The sequence below is a fragment of the Oryctolagus cuniculus genome, chromosome 15 (assembly GCF_964237555.1).
Source record: "Oryctolagus cuniculus chromosome 15, mOryCun1.1, whole genome shotgun sequence".
NCBI lineage: Eukaryota > Metazoa > Chordata > Mammalia > Lagomorpha > Leporidae > Oryctolagus > Oryctolagus cuniculus.
The window spans coordinates 32,288,237-32,309,980 of NC_091446.1; the positions used below are offsets into that span (position 1 = coordinate 32,288,237).

The 21,744-nt window shown below is 56.3% G+C and overlaps 2 protein-coding genes across 4 annotated transcripts in view; both read right to left on the reverse strand.

The window, feature by feature from the left end:
* Positions 1 to 266: 266 nt before the first annotated feature.
* On the reverse strand, positions 267 to 8,589 carry ANKRD2 (ankyrin repeat domain 2). Its single transcript, XM_008270301.4, has 9 exons — positions 8,232 to 8,589; positions 5,170 to 5,271; positions 4,773 to 4,931; positions 4,549 to 4,656; positions 3,162 to 3,260; positions 2,777 to 2,875; positions 1,490 to 1,588; positions 1,237 to 1,335; positions 267 to 509 (listed from the first exon to the last, which is right to left on the reverse strand). Exons 1-9 carry the CDS (start codon positions 8,316 to 8,318, stop codon positions 327 to 329), a joined length of 1,035 nt encoding a protein of 344 aa, XP_008268523.3. The 5' UTR covers positions 8,319 to 8,589; the 3' UTR covers positions 267 to 326.
* Positions 8,590 to 9,922: 1,333 nt separating this feature from the next.
* Positions 9,923 to 21,744, reverse strand: part of UBTD1 (ubiquitin domain containing 1) — a 57,106-nt gene continuing 45,284 nt past the window's right edge. For 2 of the 3 annotated variants that reach the window (XM_002718666.5, XM_070057450.1), the window contains 2 exons: positions 12,866 to 13,093; positions 9,923 to 10,966 (listed from right to left, as the gene is read on the reverse strand). In XM_002718666.5, the coding sequence (XP_002718712.1) occupies positions 10,581 to 10,966; positions 12,866 to 13,093 (614 nt within the window). In that variant the 3' untranslated portion in view covers positions 9,923 to 10,580. Of the gene's footprint in view, positions 10,967 to 12,865; positions 13,094 to 16,825; positions 16,875 to 21,744 lie in introns of those variants that run through there. The other variant, XM_070057449.1, reaches the window with a different exon arrangement.

Sequence of the window (21,744 nt, forward strand, 5' to 3'; positions counted from 1 at the left end):
GCTCTTGCGGAGGTGGCCGTGTTGCCGGGCCTGGGCGGGTGGCACAGAGCCCCACAGAGCAGTGGTCACCAGGAGGGCGGGACCCAGGGCGAGTGCTTCGCCCAGCTCATTCATGCAGGGGCCGAGGCTGGCCCTGGGGTACTAGGAAGGGCCGGGAAGAAGCAGGAAGGAGAAGCCATAGCAGGGAAAGCAGGAATCGACGTTCCCCCTGCCCCAGGACCACCCTATTCCTTCCAGAATAGTCCGGACGAAAGGAAACGCACAAGTAGCAAAAACAATGCCTTTATTATGGTAGTTTGTGGGTGCACTAAGCTTGCACTGGGTCCTCAGACAGCGCTGGGGGCTGCCTCAGAACCCTCGGGCTGGGCCGGGGCAGGCTGGGGAGTCTCTCGACCACTCTGGTCAGGCCCCTCCAGCCCGTTCTGCTCGGGTCCCGGTTCGGGGTGCTGCAGGGCGTGCCTGGTGTCAGTCTGCCACAGCTGCACCAGGTCCGCGGGGGTCTTTCCTGCCTGGGAGGGGGGGGGGACCAACAGAAAATCTGTTCTCTGTTGCGAAGGCTATTCCAGGAGGGGCCCTCTGCCACATCCCTGGCTCTCACTGGAGGCAGCTGGTAATGTGTCAGGACTTTTGGGTGGTCACACAGAGGGTGGGTGCTGCTGGTACCCAGCAGGGAGAGGCCAGGGATGCTGCTGGACACACAACAAAGTTATCCAGCTGCAAGTGTCCACCCACTGAGGTTGAAAACCCTCCTCTACTCCCACTCCACAGCTCCCTGATTCTCAGGGCTCCTGTCAGCCTTTCTTAAGCCAGAGTGAGCCCCCTTCCCCCCCCACACACACACCCCTGTCTTTTGTGACAGCTCTGGGTCCCCAAGAAGAGCTGGACCTATAGGGCTACCAGGAACCAACATGGTGAGCTAGGAATGGTGGGGCACTCAAGCTCTTGGGTTCCTGCCAGCTGTGTCCCTCGCAGCCTTGGCCTCGGTAGGCCTGCCCGGCAGGACTCCCTTTGGCCTCTCTGTGGGGCCTTTAGGAGGACCTCTTACTGCCCCTCTTGCTGTTTCTCTGCATGTGTACTCCAGACACAGACACACCCGGGGAGAGCTGGGAGGCTGCTGTTGGAGAGGAGGAGTTCAGTACTGTGATGATGAGCCAGAGCCAATGACACGGGCCCAGCAGACCCGCCAGTGTGCAAAGGCCCACACCGATCACAGAATCGGCGAAGCAGTGAACTCACCAGGTTCTTGGCCATCATGTCAGCCCCGTGCAGGAGCAGCAGCTTGATGATCTTGTAGCGGTTGAGCCTCACTGCATCGTGCAGGGCACTGTCCCCTTCCTAGAGCCGTGTTGACACTCAGCACGGCCCCTGGGGGCAGCAGGATGGGGCACGGGGCAACGGGAAAGGGACGGGAGACCCCACCCTGCGGGCCCCAGAGGGAAGGGAAGGACCACACCCACGAGGGGGCCAAGCAGGGGGTGTCAGCACTCACTCTGTCTCTAGCGTTGATGTCTGGACCCAGGGATAGAAAGTGCTCCACAATTTCCACCTGCCCTGTGCGGACCGCCACGTGCAGGGGTGTGCTCAGCAACTGGACGAGGGGTAAGCAGGAACTGCTGGCCGATGTTGTCCAAACTATGGAGCCCCAGGATAGGGGCTGCTCTAAACCCAGCTCCCAAGTTCTTATGCCAAAGCCTGAGCCAAGCAGGAGCAGGGACTGGTGCTGTTTCCCATCATCCAGCCCAGTCGTTGAACTCTAAAACCTTAAATGCCACCTCCTCCAGGAAGCTGTCTGTGATTCCCTTCTCACCCACCTGTGAGCAAGTCTTCACTCCTCCATCTTTCTTTTAATAATTATGATAAACACCATTTATTGAGAGATGATATCTGATGGGCATGACAAAAGCTTATAAAACATTAGCTTGGGGACTGGCATTATGGCATAGCAGGTAAAGCTGCTGCCTGAAGTGCTGGCATCCCATATGGGATGTGTTTGTGTCCTGGCTGCTCCACTTCCAATCCAGCTCCCTACTAACAGCCTGGAAAAGCAGCAGCAGATGGCCCAAGTGCTTGGGCCCCTGCCATCCACGTGGGAGACCGGATGAAGCTCCTGGCTCCTGGCTTCAGCTTGGCACAGCCCTAGCCATTGTGGTCATTTGGAGAGTGAACCACCAGATGGAAGACCTCTCCTTCCCTCCCTCCCTCCCTCTCTCTCTCACTCTCACTCTGCTTTTCAAATAAACAAATGAATCTTTAAAAAAAAACTTCAGCCTTATGTTGAATAAATAATTTGTTATATGGGTTTTCCCACCTAATCTACACTGGAACTCTGCAAGACATTTTGCAGATGAGGCTTAGAGGCTCAGAGACTAAGTCACTTGTTTAAAGCTACACGAGAAGGATGGTGGAAAAACAAATGAATGGAGAATAAACAGACGGCTGAGTGGGAGGATGGCCGGACACATACAGACAGCAGATGGTGCAGGACTGCATGGATGAACCAATCCCGCATCTTTCCAGGGTCTCAAAGCCCCCAGGAAAGTGGGGCTGCCGTCCTGGCCACTGCTCTTCCTGCCCCCATGCCCAGATGGTGGTCCCTCACGGCTGCAGCGATGACAAGGACCGTCCCTGGCTGAGAGGCCCAGCAGTTCATGGCTTTGGCTTCCCTGTCCTGCAGCCCTGCTCACCTCCTCCCTGCTCGCTGGGCTCTCCTGCCCTCTGCCCACACCTCCTCCCCATAGCCGCCCGGTGTCTGCTGCACCTGGCGGCGCTGTCTCACCTTGTCCCTCACGTTGCTGTCTGCTCCTCGGCTCTGCAGGAGCTTCACCACCTCCAGGTGGCCCCCGCGGCAGGCCCAGTGCATGGCTGTGCAGTCCAGCTAGAAGGGAAGAATAGGGCCTCACCATGAGGATGGGGGACAGCCCGAGGGGAGGTGCTGGGGATGGGCAGGGGCACTCCTGTGAGGCAGAGGAACCTGCAGGGCCCCGCCTGTCCAAGCCAGAGGCACAGCAGGCACAAGGGGGAGTTGGGGCTTGCCCCACGACCCACTAGAGGTGGGACCTGGCCCTGTGCAGCCCGTCTGTGTCCCAGGCCTGCAGGGAAATGGGTTTGTTGGTGCTGGGTCCACCTCCCGCCTTCCATTCAATACCTGCCCTCTCACTTACCCGATCCTGGAAGTCCACAGTGGCCCCACTTTCCAGAAGCTTCTCTAGGATCTCCAGGTGGCCCTCCAGGGATGCTCTGTGCAGTGCTGTCCGGCGGAACTGTCCCCAGAGAGACTTTCAGGGCCTGGCCTCTGACCCCAGGACCAAGCCCATCTCCCATGGCCTTGCCATGGCTTGATTCTGACCCCGCGCTGGGTCCCTGCGTCCTCTGTGTTCTGTCAGCTCCTTTATGTGCTATCCAGGCCAGTCTTGGAGCCGTGTGGCCCAAGGACTCTGACCTCCACATCAAACCATGCCGTGGCACAGGCTCTTCGCTTCGCTGGACGTGCCCGTTCCGCCCACCCCATATGCTTGAGGAAAATGTGCTCTCCTTCAATTTGCAGCTCATGGGCATCATCCACTGGAAACCTCTAGGCCAGCGCTGCCCTAGGGCCTCAGGTGACCTTGAGTGTGCGAGAGAGTTCACGGGCAAGTCAAGTCCTGCCGAGTGCCTAGCACAGGGCCAGGATGAGGTCACGCTGCTCCCTGATGACCTATGATAGCCGCGAGGGAGAAATGAACTTCCGCCCTTCTTAGGGCAGCTGCTTCCTGCTTTGGACTCGAAACACGCAGTCCACAGCACATAACTCTACTGCTCTGGGGACAGCTCCCCAAGACACCCCCCCCCCCCCGCCGCTTCCTCTCTTTCTTCTTTGTACTCCCACCTAGCATGGTACTTGGAGGCAGTGCTTGGACCGGCCAAGAGGACCAAGACCCTGGGGTGTAAGGAACAGAAAGGACACGAGCTCAAAGCCTGTAGCAATGCAAACCGAAGGTGAGGAGCCATGTGTGCTTAAGACAGCACCCCATGCCGTGTGAAAGAGGCAGTTTCAGGGAGAAAAATCTAGACATTTAAAAAACAATGGCAAATATTGCACAACATCGTGAATGTAACTAATACTACCGAATTGGACATTTTAAAACGGTTAGAACGGCATATTTCCCGTTACATTTTGCCACAAGCTAATTTACAGTTTTTCCATTCATTCAGTGATACTAATCAAGGTGCTAATACTCCATTTTTAACATATTGCAAGGAAAGAAGGCCATGTCACAGCGGGGGTAGTCGAGGCACAGAGCCGTGCCCAGCCCAGCCACAGGTTGCACAGCTAGTGGGTGGGAGAGATGGGTGTTGAGTCCAGTCTCCTGGTCCTGGGCTCTTTATTTGACTCCACTCCCCTCTTCTCTAAACAGGCGAGGGACATTTGCTGCTCTGGAGCAGGTTTGAGGAGTTAGGTAAATCCCACTCTGCACACTCTCCCGCCTCACCCAAAGGACACCCGGCCTGTGCTGGAACAGGCTGGAGCAGGGTGGGGCAGAGACGGCAGCCCCTCGAGGGAGGCATCACCTCATCGCAGGTGTCCGCCGAACCCCCGTCGGCCAGGAACTTCTCGATGACCTTCATCTTCCCCTCCACAGCCGCCTTCAGGAACGTCTCCGCGTCCACAGGGCCGGTCTGCCGGCACGAAGCCCATCACCGAGGGCCGCGCGGGTGACCCGTGGCCTCCCTGGCCGCACCCCGCCGCACACACGCGGGCGCATGCACACTCGGCTGCTCCCCGGGGCCCTTACGATCTCCTCGGGCTCCGGGGGCGGCTCCTGCGAGGCGGCTAGGGCTTCCCGCTTCTTCTGCTTGCGCTTCTTCCGCAGCTCGATGAGATTCTGGATGCCGCCCACGTCGATGATCTCCCGCCGCAGGTCCAGGGAGGTCTTGCGCACGCGCTCTTGGCCCTGCGTGGGGATGGCCCATCAACCCCCGCGTGGGGCCCAGAGACTGGGGGGCGGGGGGGGGACTGTTTGGCTACGCTGGAGGTAGGGGTGGGCTGGGGAGGGAGACCTTCGAGAGAGGAAACAGAAGCCTCAGGTTGGGGCCGTCCTGCGCGTGGGGCCTGGGGCGCGGCTGCAGTTCCCCGGTGCTACACATCCCTGAGCTGCTGAGCTGTGCATCCCTGGGCTGTCCCGCACTCACCTTAACCTTTTGTACAGCCCCACTCTGCGCGCCCTGGTGCTTCTCATCCTCCAGCACCAGCAAGTCCATGGGCAGCTTCCGCGTGGTGGCTCCTCGCAGTTTCTGTGACCAAACCGAGCACCAGAATCTAGCACCAGGGGAGGCAGGTGGCCCTTGCCCCGACCACCCCAAGGCCCCAGCCCCAAAAAGAGGCAGCTGTCACAGCCCCCCATCTCTGCCTCAAACCCAACCCTGGGTCCCCAGCCTACTAGGACCTGGAGTGAGTGCTTCCTGCCAGTAAGTATATTCGTTTTGCCACGCACCAAGATGATTTTTTTTTAGTATTAAAAATTCTCTTTGGGAGCCAACATTGTGGCCTAGAGGATTAAGCCACTGCTTGTAACACTGGCATCCCATATGGTCACCAGTTCGAGTCCCAGTTGTTCCACTTCTGATCTAGCTCCCTGATAATGTGCCTGGGAAAGCTGTGGAAGATGGCCCAAGTGCTTGGGTCCCTGCACCCATGTAGGAGACCCGGAAGAAGCTCCTAGCTCCAGAATGGCCCAGCTCCGGCGTTGTGGTCATTTGGGGAGTGAACCTGCAGATGGAAGACCTCGCGTGCTCTCTCTGTCTTTCCCCCTCTCTCAGTAACTCTGCCTTTCAAATAAATTTTTTTAAATGTCACTTTGATGAAATAATTGTAACTGGAGAGGATAGCTTTAAAAATGGCTGTAGTTGGCAATATGAAAGTTCGGCAGCTTTGTCAGGCACAGCCTCCCCACCCCCACCTCCACCCCCACCCCCACCCCAATTTCACGGATCTGTGACATTTAGAGCTTGCAGACTGTGGCTCCTGGGAAGCCAAGGGGCGGGAGCAAGAGCTGCTTTCCAGAGTGAGGGGATTCAGCCTGTTCTCAGCCTGCTCGCTGCCTGCCAGGTCCCTCTCCACCTGCTGCTCTGGGTCCCTGTGGGTGAAAGGCTGGCTTCTTTCACCTTCTTGGAAGTCCTCCTGTATGGATGTGAGTCCAGGGACATCTGCTTAGGCTAGAGGGGGCCAAGCCAAGATGGCGGCCAGCAGGAATGTCCCCCACAGCTCACTCAGCTGCTCCCTGGGCTCTGGCACTAGCCTCTTCTAGCACTGGCCTGAGGGCAGATTTCCCAGGTCTTCTCCCCTGCACGCCGGCCGCACATGGCTGCGGGTCTCCCGGTGCTGGTCTCTCCTGAAACATTGTTCTTCCCGGGGTATGAGATGACTCGAGGGGCTGGAGCTGTGGCGTAGGGGTAAAGCCCCTGCCATCAGTGCTGACATCCCATACGGGAGCCGGTTCAAGTCCCAGCTGCTCCTCTTCCCAGCCAACTCCCTGCTAATGGCCTAGGAAAGCAGCGGAAGATGGCCCAAGTTCTCAACTCACCCTAACCAAGTGCTCTCCCCACATGTGCGTTCCAGCCCCTGAGCTGGCCTTGGTGGCCCTCCCTACCCTCCCATGGCAGGGCAGGGGTGCAGACCAGCAGGGGCTTTCCTCCAAGAACTCTGCTTGGCTGGGGCCTGGTGGAAACTACTGGGGGCTGGAATGCCCACTCAGGTCTTACCAAGATCTATAAACCCTCACTGCAGATGTGTGGGCGAGCACACAGTAGGGGCTCAATAAGTATTTGTTGAATTGGATGTTAGTTCACAAAACACACTTCCACCTTACTTGGTAGACTGTGGTACATGTGCAGTGCCTGGCATGGAGCAGACACTATGGGAAGGCTGACTCTGCGGGCACCCTGTGTCCTAACGGTCCCATGGCTGTATTTGCTGGATGAATGAATGGCGGGCTGTTCTGTGTCCACTGCTGAAGTGGCAGCACTCTAGAAACAACACCGCCATGCCTGGCCCATGCACACACGCCCTTGGGGGATGGGCGCTGGGTTTCCTGGAGATCCAGGGATGCCTCAGCAGGTGCAGCCCAGGTGCTCCCCTGACAAACCTGACCTCTTCTTCCTTTGGAGTCCTGATCCTTCCCTCTTCCTCGCCCCCTCATTCAGCCACACTTGGTTTTTGAGAACAGCGCCTACCTCTAATACTGATTTATCTCCCCCTCCCATTCCTGCCAAGGATAACCTTTCCCTCTCCAGCAAGCCCTTCTCAGGGCCATCGGAGCTGCTCTCCTAAAATAGGTCGGATGGCACTGCTATCCCTCCCTCGACAACACGGCGCAGCTCCCCACGGCCCACAGTGTGTCTCCTACAGGGTCCTCTGGCCTGGCCCCTGCCTCCCTTCTCCAGCCTGATCCCCTGCTTCCGGGCTTTCTCACACCGGCCCCATGTTCACCCGTGAAACCTTAGCTTCTGCCCCCCTCTCCACCTAAAACTCATCCTGCCCACAGTGGTCCTGGGCCCACCGTGGGAGCGATCCACATCCCGCTTTGCCTGTGTCTTCCATCTGCTTTGTTCCTTGGTTGGCTGTGCAGCTGACAAACACTGACAAAAAACGAATGCTGGGTCGGTGAAAACAAAGCACGCTCTGGCCCTCACGGGTCCTCTGGCTCGTCACAGCACCCGGCTCTTGGCAGAGCAGGCAGTCGGGCAAGTGTTGCTTTAAATCATACGGTGAGTAAGACAAGCCAACGGCCCCAGAAAATACGACCCCAAAGGCCTCCCCAAGTGCGACCGCCAGTCCTGGGGAAATCCACACTTCCTTTCCCAGCACCCCTTCCTCACTCTGTTCCCTGTCCATGTTCTTCCTGGATGACCAACCTCTGGAGGTGCCCCAGCCCCAGTCTCCCACCCGGCAGCTGGGGGATCTCAGGGCCACACATTCCTGACATTCTAGGCGGCGCCCAGCTGTCTGCCCTGCATGGCCCATCTCTGGAAGGCCAGTGCTTTGGGCAGGGTCTGGGGAGCCCAACCGGGTTCCCTTTCCCCACACTCTCAGTATTAAGGGCTCAAGCCTCAGACTCCCACCACCAGCCATCTGCCAGGACCACCTGGGGAGGGAATGGGGCCGGGTGAGCCCTTCGGGGGGACACCTATCCTCCCACCCAGGTGTGGTAGTCAGGCTCTTCCTTCCCAACAGACCCCCAAGCCCCTGCCCGCACCTCGCTCTCCTCCTCCTGCGCCAGCCGCTGCTCGATGAGCGCCGTGGCTCTCTGCACAGCCTCGGAGCCCTCCATGGTGCCGTCCATGACTGCCACTCCCGGCCACGCGGCCTTGGGGGCTTTATAGGCCCGAGCCCCTTCACCCCGCCCAGCTGGGAGCTTTTGCCATGAGCTCACTGGCCCGATTCTCCACCTGCCTCCCCCACCTGTCACCTTCACCTCGGGCAGCCCCAGGGAGCAGGGGTGGGTAGGCCAGAGCCAGGGAATAGGAACAGTGGCCCCTCCCCAATCCCTGGCCTATTGGAGCTGGAGGGCACAGCGCCCACAGAGCAGGGCTGCAGGAAAGAGACTGTCCAGCTTGTGTCCTGAGTGCTTGGGCCTGGTTGGACCTCCGCCCTGGCAGCCGGGCTGCACAAGGGACCCGCCAGATGCATCCCCTGACCTGGACGGCACCGCCACCTGCTGGATGCCTTGAAACCCTGCCCAGCCAGTGCAAGGAAAACCAAACACAGGGAACCTGGACAGGCCTGTGCCCCGAGGCTGTCTTGTGAACAGGCCCTGCTGGCTCTGGGGAGGGAGCAGATCCTGCCTCGTCCTGGCTGGAGAACCAGGGTACTGGTGGGATTATGGGCAGCCGCCTTCCTCTAATCCAGGCTCCTGCGGCCCTTGCCTCCCTGCGCCCCACAGCGCCCCCTGGTGAAGCAACAGGGCGTTTTGTCACGGTTGTCAGGCATATGAACTCCCTCAGCGCCTCAGCTTCTGCAGGTGGCCTGGCACGACTCGCAGGGTCTTCCGAGAAAGCCCGGGTTCAGTGCCAAGCCCAGCTGATGAGGGGCCCCAGCTGCTCCTGATCATCCTCCCTCCCCGGGTTTCCCTGTCAGGCCGAGGCAGTGCCAGACTACCATGAGAGGGGCTGGCACGCCCACAGAGAAAGACACTCCCACACGGAGGAAAAGCAGACCTGGACTTGCTCAGTACCACACCTGGAACCTGGAGGCTCGAGCCAGGTTGACCCAGGCTGATCCTGCCCGGGAACAGCGGCTGCCCTCGCTGACACTCACCTGGCTGCCCTGAGCTGGCAACCTTCCCGGGGACTCCTGTCCCCACCCAAGCGCACACCCACCCCTAAGGAAGCACAGGGAGCACTTCCTTTGCCCCCCCCACCACCACCACCGGGTCCCTTGTCGGTGAGTGGAGAGAAGCCTGACACATGGTTACAGTCCCAGTTTGTCGGGGTTTTGCTTTAGCAGCACAGGGGTGTATCTCCAGGGTTCCCGCAGGCCGCCATCAGGATGGCCTGGCCTGCAGAATGCAGCTGGAAGCCAGGCTCCTCCTGCTGCAGCAGCAGAGCGCAGCACCTGGTGCACCTTCCTGGCACGCCACCTTCACCTGCAGAGCACTTGGCCATTGCCTTCCCACTTAGCCCTCCTGGCAACTGACGGAGGCTACGAGGCAGGTGGCATCACCTCCACTTTAAAGAGAAGTCTGGGGCTTCTGAGGCTAGGTAGCTGTTCCCAAGGGTCCGTGACAACAGGACAGGAGCTGGCCTCAGGGCCCAGAAGGCGAGCATTTCAAGGCTTACACTGTTGTACACTCTGCAGTGCCCAGAGCACCTGGGAGGCTGTGCCCACCCTTTCCCACCCAAAACAGAGCTGCAGGAGGCTTCCAGAGGTCACACATCAGGCGCGAGGGAAGGAGCAAAAGGCTTTATTGATAAATATGCAGATATGTCTGTGACAGGACCTGCCGTGGGGGCCACGAGCAGGCTGCAGATCCCCCCACCGCTTGGGTTACAGCGAGGAGACAGCCCTGTGTAGACCCTGCCGCGAAGCCCAGCCACCCGCCTCACCTCTGCCAATTGTGCTGGGGCAGGGAGAGGCAGAGGCCCGCCTCAGGCTCCCCGAGCCCTGGGGATCCCCGGTGGTTCCCTCCCCTCCAGGGGACTGGCACCATGTCCGGGGCAGAGGAGGGAGACAGCAGCTGCGTCAGACCCTGAGCAGAAAACTGGAGTGAGCACGGCTGGCGGCAGCAGATGACGGCTCTGGGCTCCGAGGCCTCCAGGCTGCCCTGGTGGCTCATGCCTGCTGCGGGAGACAGGCAGGGTGGCAGGCCCCGCGTGGCCTTCTTTCTGACAAGGTTGGCAAGGCCCGTGTGCGGCAGTCCTGCTCCCTGGGCGCCAGGCACTGATGGCCCACAGCGCCCCTGGGAGGCAGGGTCCCTTCTCGCTCACCCAGCAGCCCTACAGCAGGGAGGCACCCTCAGGAAAAATCACAGCACTCAAAGGCAGCAGCAGGGTCGGGGCTTAGTGCTCCGGGCCGGAGCCTCTCCTCCCAGGAGTCCGTGCACCCGTCAGTCCTGGGGTGGCGGGGGCTGGTTGATGATGACCTGGATGACAAAATCTTTCTGGATCTTGGTTTCCTGGAGCCGTGTGCGGTCTGTGAGCAGCTTCCCGGAGAAGAACCATCGCTGCCAGGAGGGCTCGATGCCCTCCTGGCTGTGCAGCTGCCTCTTCAGCTGCCCCACTGTGTCAGGCAGGCTGGCGCTGAGCCTCACGTCCTTGCCCGTGGAGAGGCGCACTTTCAGTGGGAACTCGCGACGCACGCTGGGGGTGGGCTCCGGGGGCTCCGGGCTCTCCTCCTCCATGCGCTCCAGCAGCAGGTTCACGGGCGGCGACAGGCAGTAGATGGGCAGCTGGTAGCGGTTGCCCAGCTCGTCGTAGCATTCACAGAGGGTGCCTGCGGGAAAGGCAGGGCGGTCAGAGTGGGCTCGGGGACCTGCTGTCAAATGTCCCTGTCTCCCCATCTCACATGCTGAGCCTCTAACCCCCAATCTGGAGATGGGACCCATGCAGAGCTCATTAAGGTTAAATGAAGTCACAAGGGTAGGGCTATGCGTGCATAGGATGGCAGCCTTGTAAGAAGAGACACCAGAGAGCTCGCTGTTCCCACTGTGTGAGGACAGAGCAAGAAGGCTGCCATCTGCAAGCCCGAAGTGGGCGCCTTGATCTTGGATTTCCTGGCTTCTCCAGCTGACAAACCTACCTCTGCTGCTGATGGCGCCCAGCCTGTGGTGTCTGTTACGGCAGCCTCAGCAGACCTGGACACCCACCATGCGGCCCCCAGGCTCCAAGCTCACCCTACAGCCTTGTGACCAGAGGAACACAGGGCTGGTGTCAGGGAGACCTGAGCTGGCATCCTGGCTCCAGCAGGTACTAGCTCGTTCCTAACTTTTTCTTTTTAAGATTTTTTTAGATTTGAAAGTCGGAGTTATGGGGGGGAGGTGGCGGGGAGAGAGAAAGAGATCTTCCATCCTCTGATTACTCCCCGAGATGGCTGCAATGGCTGGAGCTGAGCCAGGCCAAAGCCAGAACCCAGGATCTTCCTCTGGGTCTCCCATGTGAATACAGGGACCCAAGCACTTGGACCATCTTCCACTGCTTTTTCCAGGTGTATTAGCAGGGAGTCGGCTTGGAAGTGGAACAGCTGAGACTTGAACCAGTGCCCATAAGGGATGCTGGCATCACAGGCAGCAGCCTTACCTGCTACATCACAATGCCAGCCCCCTTAATCCTTAACTTTTCATTGGTTCATTCAACACATCTTTCCTGAGCACATGCCCTGGACACTGGAGCTAGAAGTCAGGGCCCTTACTATACTATGCAGTGCATGCGGAAGTGTTGTCTGTGCCTGGAGCATGTCCTAAGTGCTGCACTGGACAAGGTAACACTGCACATCTTGTCAAACCACCTCCTCTTCTCAACAAGATTTTCAGGCTCTAAATTCACAAAGCTCCTTACTCAAGGTCACACCGCTGAGAAATGGAAACACTCAAGTTTAGATCCAGGACTGTGGCGTGGGTGCTGAGGCATAGAGGGTTAAGGTGATGGCCTAGGAGGTCCACATCCTGTAACAGCACGCCTGGGATCAAGTCTCAGCTACTCAGCTTCTGATCCAGCTTCCTGCTGATGTGCCTTGGGAGGCAGCAGATTATGCCCCAAATTCTTGGGAAACCTAGATGGAGTTCCTGCTCCTGGTTTCATCCTGGCCTTGGCCCTACTTTGTGGACATCTGGGGAGTGAACCAGCAGGGGGAAAAGTGGAAGATCTCTCCCTTTCTCTCTCTCTGCCCTCCATCTTTCAAATAAAATAAAGGAATCTTAAAACAAAAAGACCCATATCCATGACTCTAGAGCTCCACATGGTCACAGCTGATTTACCTGGCTCCGTAAGGCTGCTAAGAACTTAAATGAGATAACTCAGTGGGAGTTTCTAGGTCAGCGCCCAGCACATAGTAACCCAAGAGGAGGTCAGTGTCTTAGATGCTCTGGGAGCCCAAAGGGCCCCAAGCAGGTCTTCAGCTTGCAGGCACCACACCACTTCACAGCCTTGCTAGTGCCAGCCTGTTCCCTCATTAGGCAAGCAGGGCCCAAGTCTACTTGTCCTCTGTGCCCTCACTCCTGGTCTATGCTCAGAAAGGATTGTCTGAACGGACAGTGAATAGCCACCCACTAGCCCCAAACTCCAACTCAGACAGAAACTCCTGGCACGTGGCTGGCCACCAGCTCTCCTCCACCCCTAAGCCATGCTGATCACCCCCAGCACCAGGGACACGCAGGCACTGGCCCCGACCACGCACCGTGAGGCAGGGTGATGCTGGCTCCATCCAGGATGGCCTGTGCCAGCTCGTGGTCGTTGGCTTCAGCAGCGTAGGCGGCGGCCTTGAGGGCGTCCCAGATCTCCTTGCGGCCCTCGAAGGCGGGGGCTGTGTCCCAGAACTCATCTCGCTTGCTCCGCAGCTGCCCGTCGGTCATGGGGTAGTCGCTCTTCCATTTGAGTCGCTCCTTCTTCAGGGGCTCATTGCGGCCTGGGTGGGACAGAGAGGGCAGTTGAGTATCTCCAAGGCCAGATTAGAGCAGCGGCTTGCCCTCTCCCAGCCCCTCACCTCCCTGGGCTGGGCCCTGGCCTGCCTGGCACTCTGCTGTGCTGACCCCTAAATATTTAGGTCTCTGGGGTCCCTTTCCAGTAACAGGGAAGTACGTAGCATCCCATCTTAATAGTATTTCAAATTATATTGCCAGCAAAGCATACCTGAGTACTTCTTGACTTACAATGAGGTTATGTCCTGAGAATACACTATCAGTTATAAGCTGGAAATACATTTATACACTTCGCCTACAGAACATTCTAGCTCAACAACACAGCACATGGTAGCAGAGTGGCAGCTGTCACCCTCCTCGGCTGACTTGGGACTGCGGGTGCTGCCGCCTGGTGTGATGAGAGAGGACTGCAGCACCCGCGGCCAGCCCTGGGAACGGGACACATTCTGATGCGAAGCTCAGCTTCCCCTGAAGGAGTACCTGCCAGAGAAGTTGAAAAACCACAGATCAAATCATCAGAAGCGGGGACCGCCTGGACTGCCTTTGTTGCTGAAGTTTTAATTTTACTTTTGATTGCAAAGCAGCATGGGTGCAGTATAAAAATCCTGGGAAGGATGTGGATGCATAAAAATTAACTGCCTCCATGTAGGGAGCCGGCTTGTGCCAGGTCACAGGGGAGGCACCTGGGGCTCGTTGTTCACCTGCTCCCCAGCACAACCCAGCAGCCAGGAAACCGGGGCGCAGAGCCCATCATTTGTCCAAATCCATGCGGCACCGGCTTCACGGAGGTGCGAGTACTCTGACCACAAGCTCCACTCGGACCGCAGTTTGTCGCCATACTGCCCGTGGGGAAAGTGTGACTCAGAGCCCATTCCTCAGAAGGGACCCCCATCACCCCATGATCCATGTCCCATCAGCTTCTCTGTCCCTGTTTTCCTCAGGAGGGTCGGGTTCCCATCATTAAATGTATTTCTTGACATTCCTGGCTCCAGAGAGGATGGAAGATATCTTCATGCTGACATGCAACTTTCTGCTTAAGTCACACTTACTCGAGGGTATTTCCAAAAGTGCATGGAAAATGGAATTACAAGATGTTTATCTTGCTGTACACAATTTTGAAATTCATCCATACTAGTTAATGACAGGCTGGTGCTGTGATGCAGTGGGTAAAGCCGCAGCCGCCTGTGACACCAGCATCCCATATGGGTGACAGTTCAAGTCCTAGTTGCTCCACTTCCGATCCAGCTCTCTGCTATGGCCTGGGAAAAGCAGTGGAGAATGGCCCAAGTTCTTGGGCCCCTGCATCCACGTGGGAGACCTGGAGGAAGGTCCTGGCTCCTGGCTTCGGATTGGCCCAGCTCCAGCCATTGAGGCCATTTGGGGAGTGAACCAGCAGATGGAAGACCCTCTCTGTATGTCTCTCCCTCTCTCTCTGTAACTCTGCCTTTCAAATAAATAAATCTATTTTTTTTTTAAGTTAATGAAAGGGGCTGGCACTGCAGTGCAGCAGGTTAAAGCCCTGGCCTGAAGCACCAGCATCCCATATGGGCACCGGTTCAAGACCTGGCTGTTCCTCTTCTGATCCAGCTCTCTGCTATGGCCTGGGAAAGCAGCAGCAGCTTGGGCCCCTGCATGCGCATGGGAGACCTTGAGGAATCTCCTGGCTTCTGGTTTCAGAATGGCACAGCTCCGGCCATTGCAGCCCATTGGGGAGTGAACCAGCGGATGGAAGACCTCTCTCTCTCTCTGCCTCTCGTTCTCTGTCTATGTAACTCTGACTTTCAAATAAATAAATAAATAAATAAATAAATCCTTTAAAAAAAGTTAATGAAAAACATGTATTATGAAGAAGTAATGCAGAGCTCAAAACTGCCCAAACTACTTATCATTTAATTCCATTTTTTATGAATTTTTTCAAGTAACCTTTGTATTACTGTCAACTTCCTATATGATTAAATATGATAAGCAATTGTAACGTCTACTAGTGTTATACCGTATGTATATTTTTAGACATCATGACCAACCAAACAACTCTGCGACATCTGAAGAAGAAAAACATTTCTGTGTACTGTCATCTTCCTTGTCATCCAGCTCCAAGTGACATGCAAGACAACTCCAGACCGTGGTCATGAACAGAGGCCAGAAGCATCTCCAGTGATTCAGGGAGCGAGGCCACTCTGCTTCCACAACAACTCACACCCACGAGAGGGAGGGCCTGCCACCAGGCTGCTCCCACTGGCCAGGTGGGAGGGGGCTCCTCAGCCCGAGAGAACGAGAACAGAACGGCACTCCCTGGCAGCTTACTCTGTGCGACGGTGAGCCCACACAGGCTCGCTGTTGTTAAGTCACCTCATTTCATCATGGGGATGGCTATTCCACAGATGACAGGACAGATATGGAGAGGTCACATGACTCCCCCATGGTCACGTAATGAGGAAGGACAGGGAGGGGTCACCCTCAGGCCTGACTCCATCCTGTGCTTTGCCCTTGGAGTTCACAGCTACCTGTGTGGGCAGAAAACTGCAGCCAAACATTTAATTTCAAGTGTTCCTGGGCTGGCAGGAAGAAATGCAAATCCTCTTTGGAGGAAAACAACTTCAAACCAGGCCTTTAAAAACTCCCAAAATACAGCTTCAAGGAAAATAAACAATAAGGTCATAGTTTAAAAAAATTCATAACATGCAAGGAAACAAGTCAATATGAGCGAGAGCCAGCAGAAACAGCAGCAGAAGAATCAGACTTAACAAGACTTCAGACATGGGGTTTATTGGAGACAGATTATGAAGTAACAAGTCTGAGAAATAAGAGACTTAAAACCGTAAGGAAGAAGAGATTATAAAGAATGACCAAGCAGATTTTAGAAGAACCCCATAGAACTTTCAGAAATGAAAAAAATACAGTAACTGACATTCAGATGGTCCAACATGTGGAGTGGGTTTCCAGAAGGGCGCAGTGAGAAGGGAATGAGGCAGCACTCAATCCCCAAAATGTCCATTCTCCCCTCAACAGACCAATGTAACGTGCTTCCAATAAAATTCTTAGCTGGGAGTTGTTTCTGCCCCTCCAAGGATCCTGGCAAGATGATTCTAAAATTTATACGGAAGAGCAAAGATATTCCTAGAGAAGAATGAAGTAGGAGGACTTGTCCTGCCATTATCAACACTACTTACAAAGCTATGCAGTTAGCACAGTGCTGGAGCAGGGCCCAACGAGCCAAGGGAACGGACAGCGCATCCATGGGAACGTGCATCGCTGACGGGGCGGCAGGGCTGGGATGGGAGCCACTCGATCGAGGTGTTGGGCTGCGGGTTCTCATACAGGAAGTCCCTCACTCACACCAGCCACACACATCAACAGCAGATGGACCAGAGTGTGAAAGGCAAAAAGGAGGCACTGAAGAAACACATCCCAGCTTCATCCGCGCCGGCCTGGGGAGGCGGGGAAGGGGTTCCGCCTCGCCCGGGGACGCAGGTCCACACTGACCCCTGAGCTCCTCCTCTCTTTGGCTCCTCAGTCGGCCTGACGTCCAGGCAAGGGCTCCGATGCATCGGATCACCGTCTCTACACAGTGACACCCCAGGGGCCCTTCCACACACAGCTTTTTAAAAATGGAGCTGATTTCTGCTGTTTTCCTGCCTCCTGCCTCTCTTCCTTTCATGTTCCTTCTCGCTGGTCTCCTGTCTGCTGCCCCTAACATAGGTAGAGTGACCTCTGCTAACCTGAGGGCTGAGACAGGACACAAGGTGGCGCCATCTGAGAGACTTCCCACAGGAAAGAGAACAAGGCCTTGGGACATTTTTAAATATTCACTTTCTGGCTCTGTTGTTGACAACTGAGGTTGCTGGACTGTGACTCCAAGGACAGCTGAGCTGTGACCGTGTGGACGCACATCTCACTCTCTCCTGAAAGCAAAAGAACTGATCTTAAAATGGAGGCCCCTTTCAAAGCCATCCCCTCACTGGGCATGCCCCTGAGGGACACTCCCTCTGCTCACAGATCTCTCGGGGCAGCCTGCAAGGTCACCTCCCTTGCCACATGGACAGCAGCTGGCTTTCCTGCCATTCATAAACTTCCCACCCACAGCCGGGCACGCTGCAAGTGAGCCACCTCAAGTACTGACAGCAGCTGCAGGGAGCCAGGACACAATGATTTAAGAAATCCTCACCTTCGATATGGAGCCTTTTGTGCTACAATAGAATGGGCATGGCAAGCAGGGGGCAGGGGACGGGCAGGGTGAATGTAAGAAAACAGCAGGAGCCCAACCACTTCATTCTCAGTTCTCAATGTACCTGTGGCCAGCAGAGGGCAACACGGCACCTCTGGGCTGGTGTTGGCCCCTTCATGCAGGGGCCAAGGCAGCATGGATGTATCAGACCCAGTTCTCCAGCCCCAGCGGAAAGCCCATAGAAGACACCAGGCAAACATCTGATCCCTATGCACTGTGGCTGACAATCTTGGCCACATACACAGAAAATCAAAGCCTATAAGCAAATTGATGATGAACATTTAAATTTCATTCACTTGGGGCTGGCAGAGTGCCATAGTGGGTTAAACCACCACATGCGACACCAGCATCCCAAGGGGTGCTGGTTTGGTTCTAGTCCCGGCTGCTCCACTTCCGATCCAGCTCCCTGCTAATGCACCTGGGAAAGCGGCAGAGGATGCCCAAGTGCTTGAGCTCCTGCCACTTCTCAGAGAGAGAGAGACTCAGATGAAGGTCCAGCCTCCTGGCTTCAGCGCTGCCCAGGCCTGGCTGTTGTGGCCATTTGGGGAGTAAGCCAGTGGTTGGAAGATACCTTACTCTCTCTCCCTCCCTCTTTCTGTAACTCTTTCAAATAAAATAATCTTTAAAAAATAAATTTTGTCAAAAATAAAAAATTAAAAAACAATAAATTTCATTCACTTAAAAATAATTTATGGTTAGCTGAGTCAAAACAAATTGGGCAGTAGGGAGGCTCTGAAAACTCACAGGCCGCACAAACGCAGAGCTTTTGGGAGGGCTTTTGGAAAGGTGTGGAACACTGAAAAAGGTATCCCCCTTTGGCTTAGCTATTTTGGTTTCTAAGAATCTACTCTAAGAAAATAATCACAACTGTGTTTGACTCAGCATGATTTTTAACAGGTGTGGGAGAGAAAACATAATGAATGCATCGGAACGAGGCTGTAAGATCTGTCAAAGGCACTTGTTAGCAGCCATTCTGTGACTATGAGGAAGGGTGCCGAGTAACACGGAGATGCCTGAAACACACTGCGAAAAGGTTCCAGAACAGCAAGTGCTCTTGGCTCCAGCTTCCCTTCTAGAAAAGTATGAATAGGAGCAGGTGTTGAGGCATAGTGGGTTAGAGCACCCTTGGAATGCTCGCATCCCATACTGGAGTGCCTGGTTCAAGTCCTGGCTACTCTGCTTCCAATCCAGCTTCCCTTCACCAGCCCCCCTTCCAAAAAAAAAAAAAAAAGGAAGAATAATAGGGAGACAGAGAGGGAGATCTTCCATCTGCTGGTTTACTTCCCAAATGGCTGCAATGGCCTGGGATGGGCCAGGCTGAAGTCAGAAGCCTAGAACTCTGTCCCCCCATCCCAGTCTCCCATATGGGTAGCAGGGACTTAGGCCAGTAGCAGCAGCTTTGCCAGGCACATTAATAGGAAGCTGGAAGGGAAGCAGACCAGCCAGGATTGGCACTATAAAACAGGATGACAGCGCTGTAAGCGATGGCTTAACCTGTTGTGCCACAACATAGGCCCCTGATCCAGCTTCCTGTTAATGTGCCTCGGAGGTAGATAACAGCCCAAGTAACTGGGTCCCTGACACTCACGAGGGACACTGAATGAAGTTCTGGGCTCCTTGCTTCAGTCTGCCCCCAGCCTCAGCTATTGTAGACATTTGAGGAGTGAACTAGTGGATGTAAGATCTCTATATTTGTCATTCTGCCTTTCAAAATAATTTTTTTAAAAAGTATGTATGATTAAATATAATTGAAACACTGGAAGGATTTATAGCAAAATGGCACCAGTTGAGTACCTCTGATGGGCAGCTACCAATGATTTCTGGAGGGCTTCTGTTGGACAAGTTTTCTACAAAGGGAACTTAATACTTTAGTACTAAGAATAACACAACAGAAGGTATTAATGAGGAAGGGGGCCAGTTCTGGGAGCAGCCATGCAGAGCCCGAAGGGTTTGGAGAACCGAGAGAAGGGCCTGAGGGTAGTGGGGCTGGGAAGCCCAAAGCCCCCGAGGCCGCTAGAATGTCAGCTGTTGGCAGCCTTGAGCCTTTGGGCTCTGACTGACATCTAGATAAGCCTGTCCTGTCCTAGATAAGCCTCTGGTCCTTGTCCTTAAGGAAGCTGGCATGAGAGAGAACTAAAAAAGTTAGGAGATCTTTCTGCAGTCAAGGTACACGACCTACAGGGAGAGGCTAGGGGGCAAAGCACCCACCGAAAGTGTGAGTTTCTGTGACAGCAACGGGGGTGGGGGTGGGGAGGGTGGCAAAAGATCTTATTGCATTGAGCAGAGAACATGCATCCGGGTAGGGGTCGCCAAGGATAGTGTGAATTAGGGTCTCCCAGGGCGAGGGTTCAAAGGCAGATTCTTAGATCCACTGAGTCCTGGGGCCGAGCTGGGGTACGTGCCTGACCCAGATTGAGACCCTGCATAAACACAGAGAGGCCCAAGTGGCAACGGCACACTCCAGCACGCCTTCACACCCAGGAGCTCAGCCTATGGCCTCCCAAGCTGCTGTGGAAGCTGACGTGGAGGGGACAGGGAGGGTTGAGGGCAAGAGGGCACCGCATCTGGGTTGGGGGAGGATAATGATGGAGGACGCCGGGGTTTGGCCTCAGTAATGAATGGTGTCTGGCGACACCACCCCCAGGGAGTGCACTGCAGGAGAGTGGGAGAGACAGCACCGAAGGGCCTTCCCAAGCTGCCAGGAGCGGGTGTGCATCTAAGCGTGTGTGTGTGAGTGTGAGTGTAGTGTGTGAGAGAGAGGCTCACAGGGCTTCACTGGGAAAGACCACACGGAAGGCAGGACTCCCTCTGCCTAACCCCCTGCAGGGCCTCAGCATGTGTGTGCAGAAGGGAGAAGGAGCTGACAGCACAGGGTGGGCGGGGAGCGGTGAACGCACTGCTGACAGCAGGGGCGGGGTCTGCAGGGGGAGAAGTCAGGCAGTCCTTTCATTTCTTGGCCTGGGAACCCAGGAGACCCTTCTTGCGGCTTCAGGGACTGGCCTAACTCAGCCACAGGGATGTGACAGGAGGCCTGGGAGCAGCCAAAGGGAGCAGCAATTTCCTGAGACGGTCCACCCACCGCAGCCAGGAGATGGCCCTAGGTACGGCCACAGCAAATCCCCATGCTGCTTCCACACTTGCTTCCCCAGCTCTGTCCCCAGCCTTGCTCCGCAGATGGGGTCAGCAGTGTCCTTCCTGACTGAGGGACAAGTCTGAGCTTGCTCTGCTGATGTGAGGGATGAGGCTCCAGGCAGAAGAAGGCAGGAACAAGGGCCGGCTTGCCTGACAACCTGGGTCTCAGTGCCCTTCGGCCAGGGTGAGGCTCAACCTCCCCTCCTCCCACAGCCAGCAGCCACAGAGGGCGATGCAGGTGGACAAGGGCCCCACTTGGCAGAAGGGACAAGAGGTCAGAGGCCCCAGAAGAGGATGAGCCCAGCAGCCGGGGCGGGTGCAGCCAGGGGACAAGGGGCCCAGGTAATCCCTTCAGGAAGCGTGGTATTTATAGTTCGATTTAGCCCGGGATGACCCTCAGAGCCTGAGTAACCTTCCATGGGAAAGTGCTGGCCCAGCTCTGCTCAGCGGGGGACCTCCCACACCCTGGGATTCGGTGGCCTTTCCTCCCCCTGCAGTCCCTGGGGCCCCAGCTCCAGGCTTCAGGGAGGTGAAGGGGTGAGGCTAGTTGCTAAGCGACAGGCAGGGCTTATTAACCTGTATGCCCTCCTGGGGCTGTTGGGTCCCAGGTGGTCGGGGCAGAGCTGAGGATCAAGGCAGGTTGGCGCCTTTCCTCTGGGATGGTGCCCAGTCCAGGGCAGCCACAGTTCTCAGCAAGGATCCGTTTGTGGGCCTGAGGCTGGGACCACCTCCGGTTCACCACCTCCAGCTCATCTTCCCCTTGCCAGGGCCTGGTATACTGCAGGTCCTGGTAACAGCTGATGTCCAACAAGAGAGGCGAGAGGCAGGTCAGGTGAGAGAGCAGGGGAGCTGCCAAGAAGAAGCCCCTGCCAGCGAGGAACAGGGCACTCCGTTTTGTGAACAAATCTCACTGAAAGTGAAGTGGGTAGGGAGGGACAGAACCTGTCACCAAGGTGTGCAGCCAGGAAACAGGCTCCGGATGCGGGGCTGCAGCCCAGAACCCCAGCCCCGCGAGGGCCCGGCACCTGTGTGGCCAAGGGAGGCCAAGTGTCGCCAAGAGCAACAGACTCTGGCAGAACCCTGGAGGGTGAGGACAAGGGAGCACACAAGAGTGCAGAGACAGGGTGTGCTTTCACGGCACCGCATACAACGTGCACATTCACCGGGCAGCGGGGAGGGTGGCATCCCAGGGCTGGCTGCTGACCAACCCAGCACCCCTCCCCCCGCCCCCGCAGCCACTTCCTGGCCTACCTGCTCTTGATGGTAAGAGAGAACCCCAGG